General features: G+C 39.0%; 2 protein-coding genes across 8 annotated transcripts in view; one reads left to right on the plus strand and one right to left on the minus strand.

Annotated features, from left to right (window-relative positions):
• Window positions 1-917: 917 nt before the first annotated feature.
• Window positions 918-19,307, plus strand: part of LOC126366223 (nose resistant to fluoxetine protein 6-like) — a 52,646-nt gene continuing 34,256 nt past the window's right edge. The window contains exon 1 of the mRNA XM_050009262.1: window positions 918-1,436. Coding sequence (XP_049865219.1) covers window positions 944-1,436 — 493 coding nt within the window. The 5' untranslated portion in view covers window positions 918-943. The remainder of the gene's footprint in view (window positions 1,437-19,307) is intronic.
• LOC126366315 (chymotrypsin-1-like) lies at window positions 1,823-7,857 on the minus strand. 7 transcript variants are annotated; one of them, XM_050009418.1, is made up of 5 exons: window positions 7,794-7,857; window positions 5,857-6,585; window positions 3,332-3,500; window positions 2,817-3,011; window positions 1,823-2,206 (listed from the first exon to the last, which is right to left on the minus strand). In XM_050009418.1, exons 2-5 carry the CDS (start codon window positions 6,198-6,200, stop codon window positions 1,973-1,975), a joined length of 942 nt encoding a protein of 313 aa, XP_049865375.1. In that variant the 5' UTR covers window positions 6,201-6,585; window positions 7,794-7,857; the 3' UTR covers window positions 1,823-1,972. The 7 variants fall into 7 exon arrangements, with proteins under 7 accessions (XP_049865375.1, XP_049865379.1, XP_049865377.1 ...); XM_050009422.1 differs by having other exon boundaries at window positions 5,857-6,294; window positions 7,794-7,856; XM_050009420.1 differs by having other exon boundaries at window positions 5,857-6,440; window positions 7,794-7,855.

Consider the following 19,307-nt stretch of genomic DNA (forward strand, 5'->3'; position numbering starts at 1 on the left):
GTGCCTTCTAAAGCACGGATCAGCTTACTTTCGGACAATCAGGTGATCAGCCTGTAATGTCCTAACTAAACTAGGGATCACAAAGTGATTTTTGTGATATGTCCCCACCGCAATGGGAACCCGGGACCTCCGGATCGTAAGCCCAACACTCAACGACTGGACCACCGAGGCCGCCACTATGATGGAGCATTATGGTGAAACCACCACAATCACCCCACTAACAAAAATGCAGTTGACACTTGGTGAGATAGCCCTAACTCAGCATGGAACATTCTACATTTTTCTTTACTATTCCTGACCTACCGCCACAATTATTTATTCGTAGGCCACAATCAAGAATATAATAACTTTGGTTACGTCTCAAGTAATTTTAAGACCTATACAAATAACTCTATATAACGCCAATTAATACTGTAAGGTTGGTACTAAAATGTATTTTTATTACCTTTAAAAGCTTTATTGATGATTTTAATATAAATTCTTCAACATTAATTACTCTAATATTCGCTTTTAATAATCGGAGTAAATAACCTGAGATATTTAAGTACATCAAAATTGTTTCAGATACTTATTTGTTGTAATATGAGACAATTCAAATAGCAATATTTATTACTTGTTTCGTTGGCTCAATAAAGTATATAGGAATATAGAGGTTCAATTTAAAAAAAGGCATTTAAAAGTCGTTAAAGTATGTTTTTACTGTGCTCATAAGTAGTTAATTAAAACACAGCACGATTATATTAAACTTACGAAATCATAGCTAATAATTTTGTCCATAACTAGTATAAAAACTTTTTGCTATTAAACTTAACAAAGACAAAGGCTAGTTCAGCACACAGCCTTATGAACGATACCTACGTAACGGACCGGGTCGGGGCAGCCTAGCCTACGGACAAACTAAGGCTTCAGTCTGTTTGTATAAGCGTCTCGCGCGCACGTCGCCATGATCTCGATCGGCGCGCTCCTCACGGTCGCGTGCGCCTGCGCAGCCGCCGCGGACATCAAGTCCGAACTACTCAACAACACGCACATCGACAAACGAGTCATCAAACGGCTCACTTCCTTCCTCGAGTCCAACAAGACCTTAGACAGGCGAGACATAGCCCTTTTAAATCGAACCGCTCATTACTTAGATCTTGATGAGAAATTGGTGACAAAGTTGATAGATTATGTGAAGGAGAATGGGACGGTTGACACTAGTGTTTTGTCTCAAGTCACCCCTTCGAGTTATACGTACGAGGATAGTGCGGGGAAGCGGGAAAATTCTGTAGTCGGGGCAGTGGAGGAGTCCCCAGACTACGCATCATCAGTGGTGCTTGCAAGTGATCTCCTGTCTCTGACCAATGCCGTGGCTAGAGTAGACCACGAGGCGTGCCGGGAGCAAGGATACAGATTCCTGGATGGATTGCTGATGAATAAACGATGGGCGTTGAAGAGTAAGTAATTTTATCATTACGTTTTAAAGTCTTGTGTTGTGTTGTGTTCCGATAGTGTGGTTTTCAGCTAATGTAGCGCAATATGAAGAGCAATATAATATTTTATTTATGAACGTAGAGATAGATTATGATTTAGATTCTTCTAAGACAAAGGAAGAATCGTAATCATTGTAAGTATTACAATAACAAGTAGGTCACAAACATGAAAAATAGCTTTGTCAACATTTTGTTTCCTCGTTGAACGACAATCGTTTTGATTATGCTGCTAATTTTGCTTAATAAAATATGTACCACGTTGGTTTAGAATTGCAGTTGCGTTGACATTTGAAAATAATAATTTTATCAAATAAAGGTACGGTGATTAGAACTACAAATAAAAAATATAATCCAATCATAAATATAATTTTTCAAAATCAGCTTTAAATTTCCAAAACTACTAAACAAATCGACAGTCACAGAAATGAATAAAAATACATATTAAAAACAAAACAAGCAAACCTCACAACGTAAATAATTTACAAAGACGCAAAGACGATTTACACGAGAAGGACTAGAATGACCATAAAGATCATTGACAGTTGCAACCTGACCATGGAGGTTACGGTTCCAGACATCATAGCACGTTTCTTAAGGGTATTCTCAGTGTCAGTCATGGTCGCGTTGATAAGGTCCACGTAGTTGAAGAGAGTGGTGAACACGCTGGTAGCTCCTTCAGCTGGCGTGGACCGAGATGTTGCACATTCCAACGGCCCCATGGATGTCACTCCTATCTATATTGAAGAATATTTCATTATAAAGGTTACAGGACATTATCCTTGTATGGACGAAGAGAAAAAGGTTACTGGTAGCAGAAACTAAACAAATAAGGATACAATTATACTGATTTCAATGATATTGAGGAGGAAGTGGAATTCTCTGCCGTCTTCTGTATTTCTGAATGCTGAAGCCGGGGAGTACTTGACATGAGAAACGACATCTAAAGATATCTGGTGAGATTTGGGGGGGTGGGGGGGAGTCAATGTTCTTCTTCTATCGTGTGGGTTGTGAGGTGGATTACCAAACCCATCAACCCTGGTGTCAGGGTTACTATTGAGCCGCCAAAGACCCCTGACATGGCTCATATAACGATTACTAAGTTAGCTACATCAGTAAGTGGTAACCGGGACCAACGGCTTAACGTGCCTACCGACGCACGGATCATCTTACTTTCGGACAATCAGGTGATCAGCCTTTAATGTCCTAACCAAACTAGGGATCACAAAGTGATTTTTGTGATATGTCCTCATCGGGATTAGAACCCGGAACCTCCGGATCGTGTGCCCAACGCTCAAACCACTGGACCACGGGGGCCGTCTCTATGTTAAAAGATGATGATTATACCTGTATACCACGATACACAACCGGGCCTCCCGAATCCCCGGAGCAGACGCCTCGTTCAGTTTTGCTGGCACTGGACATCCCGCATACACAGTGGAACCATGCTCCACGCTCACAGAAGGTTAATTGCAGCTTTACCGCAAATAATTCCTCACCAGAAGACCTGAGTACTGTCTCCGTACGACCGAAGCCCATTACCTGGATGCAAAAAGTTATAATGCGACTATGCTGGCGACGTGCTGACCATATGATTAGCTCGTCGTGTCACCAACAAAAATGCAGGTGACACCTGGTGGAGTGCCCTAAGTCAGCATGGAACATTCTATGTTTTGCATTTGACGAACATAATTATGCTCGTTATCTGCATTTTATGACTCGATATCAAACGTGGCTGGAAGTTGTCTTCTGATCGCTTGTGCTTTGCCCGCTCTTGTATTAAGAATTATATTTGAGTCGTTTTTTCTCCTTAGCCATAATCAGAATTTCATAATTAAGAAACTTAGAAAATACCTACGTACCATTACTTCTTGTTTATCAAGTTGCGATGGGTTGAACTTCCGTAGGGACGAGATGGGTTCTATGGGGGTGCGCAGGATCATTGGGTCACGAGACCTGAGTAGACCCAGGTCGTGATGAAGCAGAGTTACGTCCATACCACGACCCTCGTCTTCTTGCACCACTTTGTAGCTAAAAAACAACTTTTAAATTTTACGCTGTGTATCGTTGATATGGCGTCCTCTCATCATCTCCTTAGCGTTATCCATTTTCTCACGAGGTTCGCTTATCTAAACATAAGATTTGAAAGGTCCAGTTTTTTACAGAAGCGACTGCCTGTCTGACCTTCCTGTCCGCGAAAAGAAAACCAGTCTAATACAGGTTAGGTCACATACCTCGGAAACGCATTTCCCAAGAATGTGGGTTTCCTGACGATGTTTTCCTTCACCGCTGAGAACGTGATAATCATTTATAATCCAAACATTCATTAAAAAACAAATTCTAAAATCATTGGTTTAGGCCCGTGCTGGGATTCGAAACTACGACCTCATGAGAGTCAAGGAGCTTTGGCGGCTCAATAAATGACCGTTACATGAATCAGGGTTGATGAAATTGATTATTGATCTCAAGACCCATACGCGAGAAGAAAATGACTTGTGATTCCGTCCACTTCTTTAGGCTCAAACCCGTGAGTTATAAGTTTAAGTACTAAAAATAACGGCATCCGTGGTCCAGTGATTGAGCGTTGGGCTCACGATCCGGAGGCCAGGAGTTCGGAGTTCGAATCCTGGTGGGGACATATCACAAAAAATCACTTTATGATCCCTAGTTTGGTTAGGACATTACAGATTGATCACCTGATTGTCCGAAAAGTAAGATTATCCGTGCTTTGGAAGGCATGTTAAGCTGTTGGTCCCAGTTACTACTTACTGATGTAAGTATGTAGTCGTTACATGATTCATGTCAGGGGTCTTTGGCGGCTCAATAATAACCCTGATACCAGGGTTGATAAGGCTGGTATTCCGGCCATCTCACAATCCACACGATAAGTACTTAAACTGAAGTTCATTTTTTTACTTCTCCCGTGCACAATGCGGACATAAGTGTGCATGTTTTATACTGTGTCAGCTTGTGACACGCGACTGTTTAGGAAACCGGTCAATTCTAGCAGCTGCGAATTTATATGTGGATTTTACCGTAACCGGTTGAGCAGCATTCAACTGAGTGGGACTACCTGATCTATATTATTGGGGTTTTAGATTATTCGCAACATATCGTAGCCCCAATTTCATACCCGTCTTAGGACTAAGTCAACATAACCTAGTATCTTGTATCTCCGAAGGCGTAGGCAGAGAAGGGGTAGGTACATTCCCTCCTCGCCAGATATGATTAAGTCCTTTGCAATAGGGGGCGATCCTATTGCCATTAACCGGGCTCAAATCCTAGACCTACGTGATAATAATTATCTATGATCCAAATAAGAATTCAATCTCTAAGCGAATTTAATGGTTTACTGCCCACGCATTTGGGAACCCGAACTGTGATGCAAGTCAAGCGTTCTTCACATATGGCGGGTTATCACGGATCTTGGACGATTGATGAAGCAAATGTAATTCCATAGTCTCTGCTTACCCCGATGGGGAATAGACTTGAGTTTATGTATATATGTTGGACTCAATACCAAGTATGTATGCATGTTGTCTTCTAGTAATTTGGGGCTCTAACTACCCTTATAGAGATGATGGGCGTGAGTTGTGTTTGTTATATAACACAGTGAGCAGAAGACATACTTCATCTGTCGTATCGATGAAGAAATTGGCTCACATTCATGTTGCTAGGCCATAACAGGTTAAACGTCCTGCCTAACGGCTAAGTGTCTTTTGGTTGCCTCATTTATATAAAAATATAAATCATAAAACTGGCTTTCTTATCGTTAATGATGGAAAAATATTGCTGATCGAAGGCTCTACTGATTTGAGTCAGTAATTGTGATGGACCAGTGAACTGGTCATACAGGGACGTAAATTACAATATGTATTATTGGTCGTCGCTTTATAGCGAAAAATTACATTCTTCAGCAAAACCTGGATTAATTTTAATTAATTTCAATTCCAATAAAAAATTTAAAGTCACAAATTTTACCTACTTACCTAAAATCCGACTACGGAAAAATCACGCTCTAAAAAGTATGAAACAAGAAAATAGGTATATTTCTCTCTATATCTCTATGTAGGTATCTAGATATATCTTTCAAATACTGATGTTTAGTAGATAGCCATGGTTGAATGCTGTACTAAGCAAACTCTTAGAAAAAATTGGCATACGACCATGGTAATTTTCTTAACATCACTATTCGGAAGAATTTCAGAGAAATATACTTACCTATTTTCTTGTTTCATACTTTTTATAGCGTGATTTTTCCGTAGTCGAGTTTCAGTTTTTAAACTCTTATTTTTATTACTATAAGGCGACGATATTCAGATATACTACATATTATTATTATAGACTGATAATACTAGTACATAGGTATCTAAAAACTTAAACTTACTTGGGGTGTCTATACAAGTACAGGACAGGCGAGTGGTCCCCGTCAGTGGACGTGGGATGTCGTGTATTATACTTGATGTAGGCGACTCTAGAAGTGACACAATGCGCCGCGGTCAGTGCCCAGTGGGACGCGATGACGGCGCCAGAGCATCTAGTCGTCCAATAGCGGTCTAACAGCGCCGCCGCCGCGGGATACGCGCTTAGGTCAGCTGCTTCTCCCCCGAAAACTCTCCTGGTATCTCCATCTGAAGACTCCCTCTCCATGGAACGGAAGAACCCATAACGGCTGCCCTGATTCTTGCAGTCCGCTAGTACGAAGATCGTTAACACGATCAGCGTTTTCATGACATAGCTCCGTTTTTTTCGAAGAGTTTAACTTGGCTTTTTAGTGTATTGATTTGAAGGATTTGACAATTTATTGCAGATTTGACGAATATTTCTTTCAAGGTTTTTGATGGATGTCAGTTGGGGCAAAGAGTTTTGGATTAGGCTCTTTTCCAGCCATATTTTTCTAGGCGTTACGAGCTATTATAATATTTTCTTTTTCAAGAAAGACTTGCCGCGATACATTCTCAATGATTCTGCCTTGTAGGAATTACTGATATGAGTTTTGTGTGTCTGTTTATCAACTTTTTCCGTAAACATTGTTTTATCCTTAACACTTAGCATTACGCCTGTATTCCGGAAGGGGTAGGCAGAGGTATATACTGCCATTCCTCGCCAGCCAAGCCTGTTTAAGTCCCACGTGACATTGTTTTGTGTAGGTACATATTTATTGTAGAAATTAGACAATGACCCCGATTCCTGCAGACACCTCCTAATTGTATTTTAAGTTATATCCGTCATTTTCTTATCCACCGAAAAAAAAGGGACGAGAGATTGACAACTGTAAATTTTAAAATGGATGAATAACCCGGGCGAATTAAATAGGCATCTAGCTGATATGCAACCCGTTTCACGTGTACTGTCAACTTAATTCTATCGGGTTATTGGCCAATGTAAAATTTATAGACGGTTGTTTTAGATTTGTGCTTAAAATTGACGTGTGTTCCATAAATTTTATGCTTGTCGATTACCCGTCCCTTTCCTTTTCGGTGGATAAGAGAATGACAGGTATAACTTAAAATAAAATTAAATGGTGAAACACCAACGTCACCTATTTAGTAAATAAAGCTAACATTAAATAAAATATTCAGTACCTCCAATAGTTTATTACTGGCCCAAGATTAATTAACAGCTCGTACAAAGGTACACTATAATCCGTATTGTTTTTCCGTCATTCATCAATATTCACGGGAAATTGTAAAACTAATTAATACCCGTAATCCTATTACGTCAAGACTAAATCAATTAACCCGTTTTATACCAATATGAAAATATTACTGTTATTTCAAAATACTTTTTATCGCTACTGCAATTATCCAGTTAAAACAATACAGATGTATATACATATTAGGTATATGAGGAGGGGAATGTATAGGTCACCTGGAAGAGATTGCTACTTAGCAATAAGGCCGCCTATTGTACTCATTCTATTTCTCTTTAGTTTTGTAGTTTGTTTTTCCTGTTTGTGCAATAAAGTATGTATTATGTTTTTTTTTATATAGGTTATATTATATGAACTCACGACCGTAATCTCTAACGGGATGGGCAGAACCATAAATAATCTGTAGATCACTTGCAACTTTTGATACAAAGCTGGGTTATGATGTTAATATGAATGTAATACTTAAAAAAACATTTTTTACAACTTTTATTACAAATAACGGAGATACCAAACGTTTTAATATGCCTATTTTTATTCCACGTCGTCGTACAATATCACAACTATAATTATATAACAGATTATTTACATATATAATACAAAATTACGGTCACTATTGTTTTAAGTTTACGCGGTTATTATAATAATTAAAACACATAATAACGGGTTCTTACCGCGTTTAAAATAGGGATATGAGACTCCCGATATTTCGACACTGTTGCAAGTGCCATGATCACGGGATGACTGATGAGATTGGTGTGGTGGAGTCCCATATCCCTATTTTAAACGCGGTAAGAACCCGTTACTTTGTGTTTTATGTTTGTTTATGTAGAGTTCATTAAACAGGTCAGTTAAAAATAAATTCGCGTACATCCACGAAGCGCGTGCGGCATTGATATTATGAGGAAGTAAAGCCGGACGTAGGAAGTTGTATAGTATAAATATACTTTAAAGGCATTTATTTTATCTATTTTTAGATTCATAAACTCACGCCCAGAATCCCAAATAGGGTGGACAGACCCACAAGTAATCAAAGACAACAAAAATAAAATATGAAAAACAGAAAATAGAAATATCGATTTAGATTTGCAAAAATTGTAATTAATATTTACAGTCACACGCATGATGATGGTTAATACCTACTATGCCAATTTCCCAGAGTTCCTTGCCGTAGGGGATTTCTATGCGAACGCGTGTTTACAACCTTGAACATTACAAAGAATCCAGTTAGCTATAAAAAAGAAAAAAAAAAACATGATAAATGATAAAACCCCCGACACAAAAAATGTGTTTTTAAATAAAGTATAAAATACTAATTATTGAATTTACTTTACCTGTTTGTTTGTATGCTTATCTCCTATGTTTTTTCTTTTTTTTTCTTTTCAAAAACTACGTCTATAATAATAGAGAGACCGATTATGCAATAGGAGAAAGCAATATAAATTGCAATTTGACATTTGCGCATATAAAAGTAAATGAGCAATGCAAACAAATGTCAAATAGCAATATTGCTTTCATAGATGAATAGCTTCGATGTGGCCATTTTAACCCCCCAGGTCTGGATGCGAAAAGCGCGTAAAGTCGCCACTCTCGCATTGTGCTAATAGTAATTTTAAATCTTTACTTACAAGTAACAGAGGGGAATTTATAAAGGGAATTACAATTAAATTGTGTAGTAAGACCACGGTAACATGATCATTAACTAACATACGGATACCTGGATATACATAAAGCTGCCTCAGGTACATGCTCTATAAATAAAACAACCATTGAAATAATAAATAATAAGTATATTGGTTACTTACTCTAAATTTCCAAAACGCACGCGTGCTCAAACACAAGTGTACACGTGTTCAAAATGGTACGTCTGCCTTCGATGCGTGCTCGAATCAAAAAGCCCCAATGAAAGACAAACACGCCTTTTTATACCCTTTCTCCTAGTGTTGCCATATGAAGGCAACACAAATTCGCACAAAATTACAGAAAACCTAACATTCGACCATCCTGACGTCGTGCATGTCCTCATGCACGTAGACAAAACGTCTAATGTTCAAACCTAACATTCGGCGGGCCAAGTGATTCCACACTCATCGAGAACAGTTACAAAGCTTCACTTAAAATCTAAAAGTACAACGACATATAATCACATTTACGGGGTGAAACATCAGCTCTTCTTTCTAATCATAATATAAAGCTATTCAAGTTGTCAATAGTTCGCAAACCCTTCCTTCTCACGAACCATTGCAAAGCAATTGAGTGTGAACCTTCTTTCTCACACTTGTAATTATCGTATACAAACCTTTCTTCTTATATACGATAATTAAAATAATCATAATATAAAGCTACTCAAGTTGTCAATAGTTCGCAAACCCTTCCTTCTCACGAACTATTGCAAAGCAATTGAGTGTGAACCTTCTTTCTCACACTTGTAACTATCGTATACAAACCTTTCCTTCTTATATACGATAATTAAAATAATCATAATATTACAAAGCTATTCAAGTTGGCAACAGTTCGCAAACCTTTCTTTCTCACGAACTATTGCAAAGCAATTGAGTGTGAACCTTCTTTCTCACACTTGTAACTATCGTATACAAACCCTTCCTTCTTATATACGATAATTAAAATAATCATAATATTATAAAGCTATTCAAGTTGGCAATAGTTCGCAAACCCTTCTTTCTCACGAACCATTGCAAAGCAATTGAGTGTGAACCTTCTTTCTCACACTTGTAACTATCGTATACAAACCCTTCCTTCTTATATACGATAATTAAAATGATTGTGAACCCTCCTCACAAAATTGAAAGTCACCTTAACTAAATAGCTATGAGCCCTCCTTCTCAAGCTATTACTAAATACACATCTTACAGTTTCATCCAACAAACAGTACCTCTACTTACTTTCTTTTGATTGTATATAATAATGACACAATCAGTCATCTTCATCACTACTTTCTTTATCATCATTAACGTGAATCCAGGGTGACATTCGATTTGTTAAATGAAGTAGTCATCAATCCCAACAAATTCAAACTCAAAAATATGTTTATTCAGTAGGTAACATTGTTACACTTTGAATCGTCAATTTTTACATCTTTAAGGGATTCCCGAACTGACAATAAAGTATAATTTTGCGTTTCGCATACTATTTCGTTCAACATAGGATTAATTTCCGCATCCATCTGAAGTCCAAACATTACCTCAGTCCGTCCCGTTGTCTTCCGACGGGTGTTGTTCATGCCCCATTGGGCTCTACCTATCTTGTCATCCCAGACGTTCTTGTCAAAATTAAGATTTTGCGCAGTTAACGACCCTAACATCGTGCGATTACACTGCTCTACTTGTCCATTGGACCTAGGACTTGCAACTGCGTTCAACACGTGTCTAATACCTTTATCCGAGCAAAACGTTTGAACACGTACGATGTGAAGAAAGTACCGCGGTCGCTAATAATTCGATCTGGGTTTCTGAACGTATAGAAAATATCTTCTAATTCTCGAGTTGTTGTAACTGTTTTTGGTATTTCTGACTGGCCTGATAAATTTAAATTTCGTAAAGGCATCTACGACTACCAATAGGTAAGAGTTTTCCTCTCTTTGATCGCACAAAAAGGTCCAAGGTGATTGATGTACAGGGTGTGAAAAGGCACCTCGACTTTCGTTTACGTGGAATAGGCCCTCATTTGAATTAGTTTTCTGTTATGTACTTTAACCCATCTGCATCAATATCAAAGGTAAGAAATTCCCGAATGCGACCCAGTTCACTATCACCTAACTGAAGAATCTACAACCTGTCCCCCTCATTGATTGACATAACCGTCGGGTAAAGACCAGCGTCAATTTCCATTGAACTAAGATCCTCAATTGGGTTCCGAAATAGAAGGTCCACGTGCGACATTTTCGTGCCAGCACGATATTCAAAAAGCAAAAACAGCCACCAGCGGGCAATACGTCTAACCAAATCGCGTTTGGAAAGCATGGAGCGCAACGCACTACAATCGGTCATGATTTTGAAATTCTGACCCAGAAGATAAACCCGAAACTTTTGAGCGAACTTACTACCTATAGCAAGAGTCTCAAGTTTATAAACCTTTTCTCTTCTGGAGATGTCTGGCGACTATAGTACGCTACGGGATGGTAGGTGTCGTTTCCATTACGTCGCTGCATCAATATTCCACTGGCGCCCACTTCACTGGCGTCAGTGTGCAACTGTGTTTCGGCGGTCGGGTCGTAAATGGCTAAGATTGGCCTATCTATCAGACTACTCTTGAGATCAACAAATGCGGCTTCTTGTTCCTCAGTCCAACACCATTCCACATCCTTCTTGAGCAACTTATTCAACGGATGTGATAAAGACGCGTAACTCCTTATAAATTTTACGAAAATATCCTACTAGTCCCAGAAATTGGCGGACGGAATGTGGACTGGTGGGACGAGGAACATCAAACACTGACTGTGTCTTTTTGTCAGCCGGCCGCACCCCAGCAGCGCTAATATCATAACCCAAATAGTTAATAATTCTGCTGTAAGAAATTACATTTTGCCAAATTCAGAGTTAGGCTTGCCTTTTCTATCAACTGTAAAGCCCTTTCTTACCTATCCAAACACTCTTCTACATCCTTTTCGTAAGTTAATACGTCATCGATGTAAGCAGTAGCTTCTGAGAACCTAGCGGAAACCAATACCTCATTCATCAGCCTTTGAAATACAGCTGGTTCGTTAGCCAACCCAAACGGCATACGATTAAATTCATATTGGTCGTCTGGGGTGATAAAGGAAGTTAAGGGTTTCGATTCTTCTGCAATAGGCACCTGGTAGTATCCAGATGCCAGATCCAAAGTTATAAAGTAGGCCTGCCCCACTAATCGAGCAATCTCGTCTTCAATCACTGCCATCAGGTACCTTATCTTAACTGTCATTGAATTCAGAAACCTATAATCAACACAGAGCCTTTGTTTACCGTCCTTCTTACGAACCAACATAATTGGACTCGCATATTCCGATACAATTTCTCGTACAATCCCCGCATTCATCATCTCACCAACCATTTCTCTTACTTGTTGTCGTTCCTTGTGCGACAATATGTAAGGCCGGTAAACCACAGGACGCTCAATATTCAATTCAATTTTCATTTCAGTCATATTTGTACATCCCAACTCCTCTAATGATTGCGCGAAGCAATGCTTGTATTCGTTCAAAATGTTAAAATAGACGTCGTTTATGTGGCTCTTCAAGCGTTTTTGCTAAAGTTAACATCTTTAGGCTCTATACCTAAATGCTCGCCAACGAGGTCTGTGGGTGATGTACAAATATGATTGACAATCTGAACTCTATTTCATCTACCTATAATATCACCTTCATCAATATAACAAAAGCTGACAATGGGGTAATATGAACAAAGAGCTGACCTTCCTCTACTTTGTATAACCCGCCGGCTATCGTGAATTCTCGGTTTGGCTTCCCCACGACTCTTCCGCTAAGCCTAACATATCAATTAATCACAACATCAGTACGAGCTCTGATAATCGCCTCTCCACTCAATCTTGCGCATGAAGCGGAGACGACCTTTACACTCGCAGTATCACCACTACCACCGTTAGCAAAAGGGAATTCATCATCATAATAAAACCTCAATTCGTTGGCATTCTTGAATACCAGCACCTGCTTCTGTTAGGTGAAGGACTGTCCTACTAATATCGGACAATTGAGCAGATTACTGTCAACCACGTGACACAAAACATCCGCACTAACACCGTCGATGCATAAATTAACCTGTGTCCTGCCCATGGACAAAATAAAATTACTACCAAAGCTTTTAATGGAGTCGGGGGTTGATCACAAGTCTACCCCAAAATCAGTGTCGTTGTTTGTTTTATGAGCGAAATTTCGCTACCGAAATCTATAAACGATATCATAGAGGTGTCATTTACCCTAACTGTATTGAAATATTTTGAGCCCGACTTAGAGGTAAGTATGCGCATGATTTTAGGAATGTTACCTAGATTATCACGGTTTTCAAAAAAAAAGGGACTCTGCAAGTTTCCATTTTATGACCGAACCTACGACATCCTGTACATTGGACCAGAGGTTTGGGGCATTTAAGATACGGGTAACCTTTTTCCCTACAGTTAAAACAAAATAATTTGTAACTTGAATTTTTTTGAAGTCTTAACTGATTTATCCCTATTGTCATTATTACTTCCCGCTGTGGATTCAGTCGACTACTTTGTTTTATTAAAATGAAAGCGATCGGGCGGCGGTTGGTTCTCCTTATTACTCATCAGAAAATGGAGTTGATCAGGCTGCGTACATCGTAACGCTTATCGCTGGATCTAATTGTCTTGTCACTTAATCCGTGGATAATGCAGTCCACGGCTCGTTTCCCTTCGATGTCACACCGGTTCACGATGGCTAATTCTTCATAATAATAAACCTCTAGCGGTTCACCAAACCTACTCTTTCGCCTAAGCGTATCCTCCAGGGATTGGCCATAATCATGTTCAAAAGGAAATGCGTCTAACCACTTTTGCTGCCATTCTGCCCAGCTGTACAAAATAGAATTGAAGCTTTCATACCAAACTTTGGCCAACTCCTGCAGTTTCTGCATTGCGAAGTGGATAACGGTTGTTCTCATCCCATCCGTAAACAGTGGCACACTCATTAACTTTCTTTAACCAAGTATCAATCTTTTGACTTTTCGATGAGGGTCCAAATTCGGGTAACATGGTTCATAATACTACTGGAAGGATGTGATGTGGCGACTGCTGTCGGATTAGGTTAAGATCTTAAGTTAACTAATGATTCAACAATATTAAGAACATCTTTAGATGAAAATGTAGGGCTATCTGACCTTTCTATTCCCTTAGCTGCCGACGAACGTCGCACCTCCTGCCCTTCGCCGCGACGTCGTTGGCTGTGTCGCTCGTTGTGCCGACGCGTGAAGCGACGTCTCTCTCCGGCTGCACTCCCGGCTCTCTCTCCGGCTGCGCTCCCGGCTCGGCTCGGCTCGGCTCGGCTCTGCTCGGCTCGGCTCGTCTCGGCTCGTTTCGGCTCGTCTCGGCTCGTCTCGGCTCGGCTCGGCTCGTCTCGGCTCGTCTCGGCTCGTCTCGGCTCATATCGGCTCGTCTCGGCTCGGCTCGGCTCGTCTCGGCTCGTCTCGGCTCGTCTCGGCTCGTCTCGGCTCGTCTCGGCTCGGCTCGGCTCGGCTCGGCTCGGCTCGGCTCGGCTCGGCTCGGCTCGGCTCGGCTCGTCAGTCGTCTTCGTGGAACGATCTCGTCTTCAAGAGGCATAATCTGGAACTCGAAAACATTGGAACATGTAAATATTCTTCAGATAACCCTATATGTATATATTTATACAGATATATTTCCAAAGTAAAATATCTCAAAAACGGTGTATCCTGATTAACAAATATGGATACGATCCCACTTCTGAAATGTAGTAAGACCACGGTAACATGATCATTAACTAACATACGGATACCTGGATATACATAAAGCTGCCTCAGGTACATGCTCTATAAATAAAACAACCATTGAAATAATAAATAATAAGTATATTGGTTACTTACTCTAAATTTCCAAAACGCACGCGTGCTCAAACACAAGTGTACACGTGTTCAAAATGGTACGTCTGCCTTCGATGCGTGCTCGAATCAAAAAGCCCCAATGAAAGACAAACACGCCTTTTTATACCCTTTCTCCTAGTGTTGCCATATGAAGGCAACACAAATTCGCACAAAATTACAGAAAACCTAACAATTGTTCAATCGGGGTCAGTGGCCCAATACACTCACGTATTGCTCAAACTAATTCTAGCTGTAGTTTATATCGGGCAATGCCTGCAAACTGGATTCTGCCTCTAGATAGTGATAGTACGGGCTACGCACTAGGCAACTAGGTACTTAAATAGGTGGAACCGGTATTCTACTGTACTTATTATAACAGTGTATACGTATAGCTGGGATCACCAATTACCTATTTTATTGTTGATCCGTTTAAAAATATACATTTGTGTTGCTGTCCGTTTGATACTTAGATGGTTTATAATATTTATAAAGATACAACTAATTAAAAATATCAAAATAAGTAATGCGAAAAATATATTTTCTTTTTCATTCTGAACAGTCTATATACAAAGAAAGAAAGAAAGAAAGAAACATTTATTACTTCCGGACACCACAGACACAGACAGACAGGTACTTACATTACATTTAACACAGGACAGAAACCACACGGAAATCAATAAGTACACAGAAAAAAATACCAAAACAAAAAGAAAAACAAACCAAAATCATAAAAACAATAATAATAAAACTAAGTATTCTAAATGCAACGCACTGACGGCCCGATCATATGCGGTGGCGTCCGGAATAAAAGGACCTCGGTCAGCGTAAGTCGCGGCGTGAGCCACGACGCTGGTATTCTGCGGGCCCTGCCGAATTTAATTATCATCATGACTATATGAAGTCATGATGATAATTAAATTGATTACTTACATTTATTCTTAAGATTCTTCTGGGTCCGCACAAAATAGATCGCCGGTTCGGACCTCCATTTGGTGACCCCTGGTTTACAGGTTACCTTCTATGTTAGACTGGGAGCGAAAAAGAACATTATGCATGCATGCAATCAACCTCCAGAGGGATTGCAACGCATATTAACGTACTGGGCCGCTTGGGCCCAGTAGTTGCCATATGCGGCAAAGAGGGACTTTCGAGGCTACGTTGCTCAAAAACAAAACAGATGGCGCTGTACAGATTTCCCTTTGTTTAACCTTCTAAATTCATGGATAACAGACATTATGCATCTTTTATCTTTGTTTTTGGATATAAATGATGACCCTTATTATTATTTTATTATACCCAGGCTCAACACATCTTCCACCTATTATTATTATGATGCGAATAAAGAGAAGCAATATAGATGGTAGCAACATAATTCGTATCTGATCTATATATCATGTATTAATTATTTTTATATATGCTTCTGTCAATGCACTGTATTTTGGAATAATTATGTACCCGATTCATGAGAAAATAGGTAATAATCACTTTAAAGCTGTACAACGCCATCTATATTGTTTTTGGTGGTCAAAAAAAGAACTTGGGCGATAGGCTGATCTCCCGTCACAATACGGTTTATGTAATGTAACAGTTTATTGTACACAAGTGAACACAATTCACACACGGCTCACGGTTTTCTGATTAATTGTGGCTATAATCTTTGGAAGGTAACTTGCTAGTCTTGGTATAAAAGTCCCAAGATGATTATATTTAGTCAGTGGCCCCGATTCCTGCAGACACCTCCTAATTTTACTTTAAGTTATACCTGTCATTTTCTTATCCGCCTTTATTAAAGGGACGGATGATTGACAGCTCTCAATTTTAGGAAGAATGAGTAAATTAATGAATAACCCAGGTGAATCAAAAAGGTATCTCGCTGGTATGCAAACCATTTGACGCGTGCTGTCAACTTAATTCTATCGGGTTATTGGCCAATGTAAAATTCTAGACGGTTGTTTTAGATTTGTGCTCAAAATTGACGTGTGTTCCATAAATTTTATGTTTGTCGATTACCCGTCCCTTTCCTTTTCGGCGGATAAGAAAATGACAGATATAACTTAAAATAAAATTAGATGATATTTACAGGAATTAGCACCAGTGAGAGTGTAAACGGTCTGTTTGGTATTGCTCAGCTTAAGTAATGTTTAGTAGGTTGACGCAGCAACCGCATTCTCTGATGCTGGGATAGCAACTGGTTATTACTTCATTTATGTACCGGGTTTCAAATACTTTCAATCTACTCAGATCACTGACATAGTAAAGAACTTAGATACATTTTTAATAGAGTAGGCACTTGTTATTTTTGTTTTTATGGATATGTCTTTGTTTATGATTTTCTTTGTTTCGTGTATATTATTTTACTGTTGCTAGAGGATTCGATCCCGGTCATGTTTTCTAATCCCGAGGTTTCGGGATTATCTAAAGTTATTTCGGGATCCCGGGATGGTATTGGTAATAGAAAGTGGCAACAAAAAGACAGTGAAATATATTAAAATCAACTCTTTTTTTAAATCTTTCGTTAAATCATCAAAAAACAAAACAAAATTATACTTTCTCCTGATAAAATAAACAACAAACTCCCGGGATCCCGGGATCGAATCCTGTAATTGTTGCATAGTTTATATTATTTAGTTTTTCTTGTGTTAATTAATGTTTTTTGTGTATCTAATGGAGCAAGCACCAGAATTTAGCCTGTAACGTTGTTTGTTTCGGTTTTCGTAAGCAAATGAATACCTGATGATTTTTTGCGGGCGTGTTTTTGTTATTTTTATCAATTATCAATAAGTATAATCATTATGAAAAACGTACAAACATAAACTCACGCTCGTGATGCTAGATGGGATGATTAGTCGAGTCACAAGTAATCAGAACATGAAGTGCAGTCACTTTTGAAGTTTTGATACGAAAATTACCTTGCGATTACGGAAAGCGACAATGTAATTAAATAAAATGTAGGTATGGGATTGACATATTAAGGTGGTCAATCTAATATATTATAAATGTATTTATTGATAACACGAATTTGTAATCGTTCACGGCCTCCGTGGTCCAGTGGTTGAGCGTTGTTCTCACAATCCAGAGGCCCCGGGTTCGAATCCCGGTGGGGACAAATCACAAAAATCACTTAGTGATCTCTAGTTTGGTTAGGACATTACAGGCTGATCACCAGATTTTCCAAAAAGTAAAAAAATCCGTGCTTCGGAAGGCATGTTAAGCCGTTGGTCCCGGTTATTACTTACTGGATGTAAGTACGTAGTCGTTACATGAGTCATGACAGGGGCCTATGGCGGCTCAGTAATAACCCTGACACCAGGGTTGATGGGGTTGATAATTCACCTCACAATCCATACGGTAGAAGCAGAAGAAGATCGTTTTTCATTTGGCTAAGGCTCCTTATTTCACATAATAATAAAGTTTTTTATTACTCTACTGCGGCAAAGCAAAAAGGAGGGTTACGTATTTGATAGCCATTTATATTGTATTATTTATGTATATACATATAATAATGTATATAATAAACCTAACCTAACCTAACTCCTAAACCACCAGTCAGAATTTCACAAATGATGTGTCTCTAGAACCGTCTTGATTCTCCTGTGGTTATAGGGTATGTGACGTCACGCTGAATTCAATGTGGCGCCCTCTGGGGGACAAAAACTGAGGACGAAAAATTAATTTTTTAAATGTGGTCGTGGTCCTAAGCCGTGTAAGCCAACTGTTAGGATAGACTGGCAAACTACTACAGGTCTCTTGTAAACATCACTATTCGGAAGAATTTCAGAGCGTGATTTTTCCGTAGTCGGGTTTTAGTTTTAAACTTATTTTTTTTACATTTCAACATAGATTATCCAAAGAGCTCTTTTATCGAGATATTCCTAGTAATATCGCCTTGACTAGTCTTATGTTCATGATTCTAGCGACTTAACAAAGACTTAGACTGTAGCCAGACCAGTTCGAGGAAACCTGAAGTCTAGGCGTGTTTGTTACCTGTTACAATGACTGTATTTGTGTTGAGAACGAGGCCTTTGAAAATTCTTGTTTATACATCGAGATTGTAACAAGAAATTTTCTTTATTAATACTTTGAAGGAAGGTATTTCTTAAGTATTTTAACAACTATACATTTCTTGGTTATACATTAAAATTTAAGGAATCCTCATTCATTTCGCAGTTTAAGTATTGATAAACATTTCCGATAAAAAACTCGCGAATGATGTTAAAAATTGAATAAACAGTAATGTTTCCACGTGCTCAGCGGCGAAGGAAAACTTCGTCAGGAAACTCACATTACCGAGAAATGTGTTTCGGAGGTGACTTAACCTGTATTCGGCTGGATTTTGCTTCGCGGAAGGTTAGACAGGCAGTCGCTTCTGCAAAAAACCGTACTTGTCAAATCTTTAGATTAGGTACCTAAGCTGAACCTGTGAAAACGAAATAACGCTATGAGTGTATCTCTATTAGTGTTTGCTGTATAACACAAAGAACGATGTTGAATTTCCTGATTAGCATTATAAACTTGAGGAGGAGATAAAGTCCGAACTGGATGGGTATCTTGTATTTTCCATCAACACACGGAATTATTATTAACACAGAAGGTTATATACAAAAACTATAATAAAATCCC

The sequence above is a fragment of the Pectinophora gossypiella genome, chromosome 4 (genome assembly GCF_024362695.1).
Source record: "Pectinophora gossypiella chromosome 4, ilPecGoss1.1, whole genome shotgun sequence".
Lineage (NCBI taxonomy): Eukaryota > Metazoa > Arthropoda > Insecta > Lepidoptera > Gelechiidae > Pectinophora > Pectinophora gossypiella.

What these genes read in the sequence shown, in the direction of transcription:
- LOC126366315 (XM_050009418.1), bottom strand. Translation starts at nt 6,200, where the DNA reads ATGAAAACGCTGATCGTGTTAACGATCTTCGTACTAGCGGACTGCAAG. An exon ending in TTGATAAACAAGAAGTAATG is followed by an intron (nt 3,012 to 3,331) that starts GTACGTAGGTAT and finishes TTTTGCATCCAG; the next exon opens with GTAATGGGCTTCGGTCGTAC. An exon ending in TTGTGTATCGTGGTATACAG is followed by an intron (nt 2,207 to 2,816) that starts GTATAATCATCA and finishes TCTTCAATATAG; the next exon opens with ATAGGAGTGACATCCATGGG.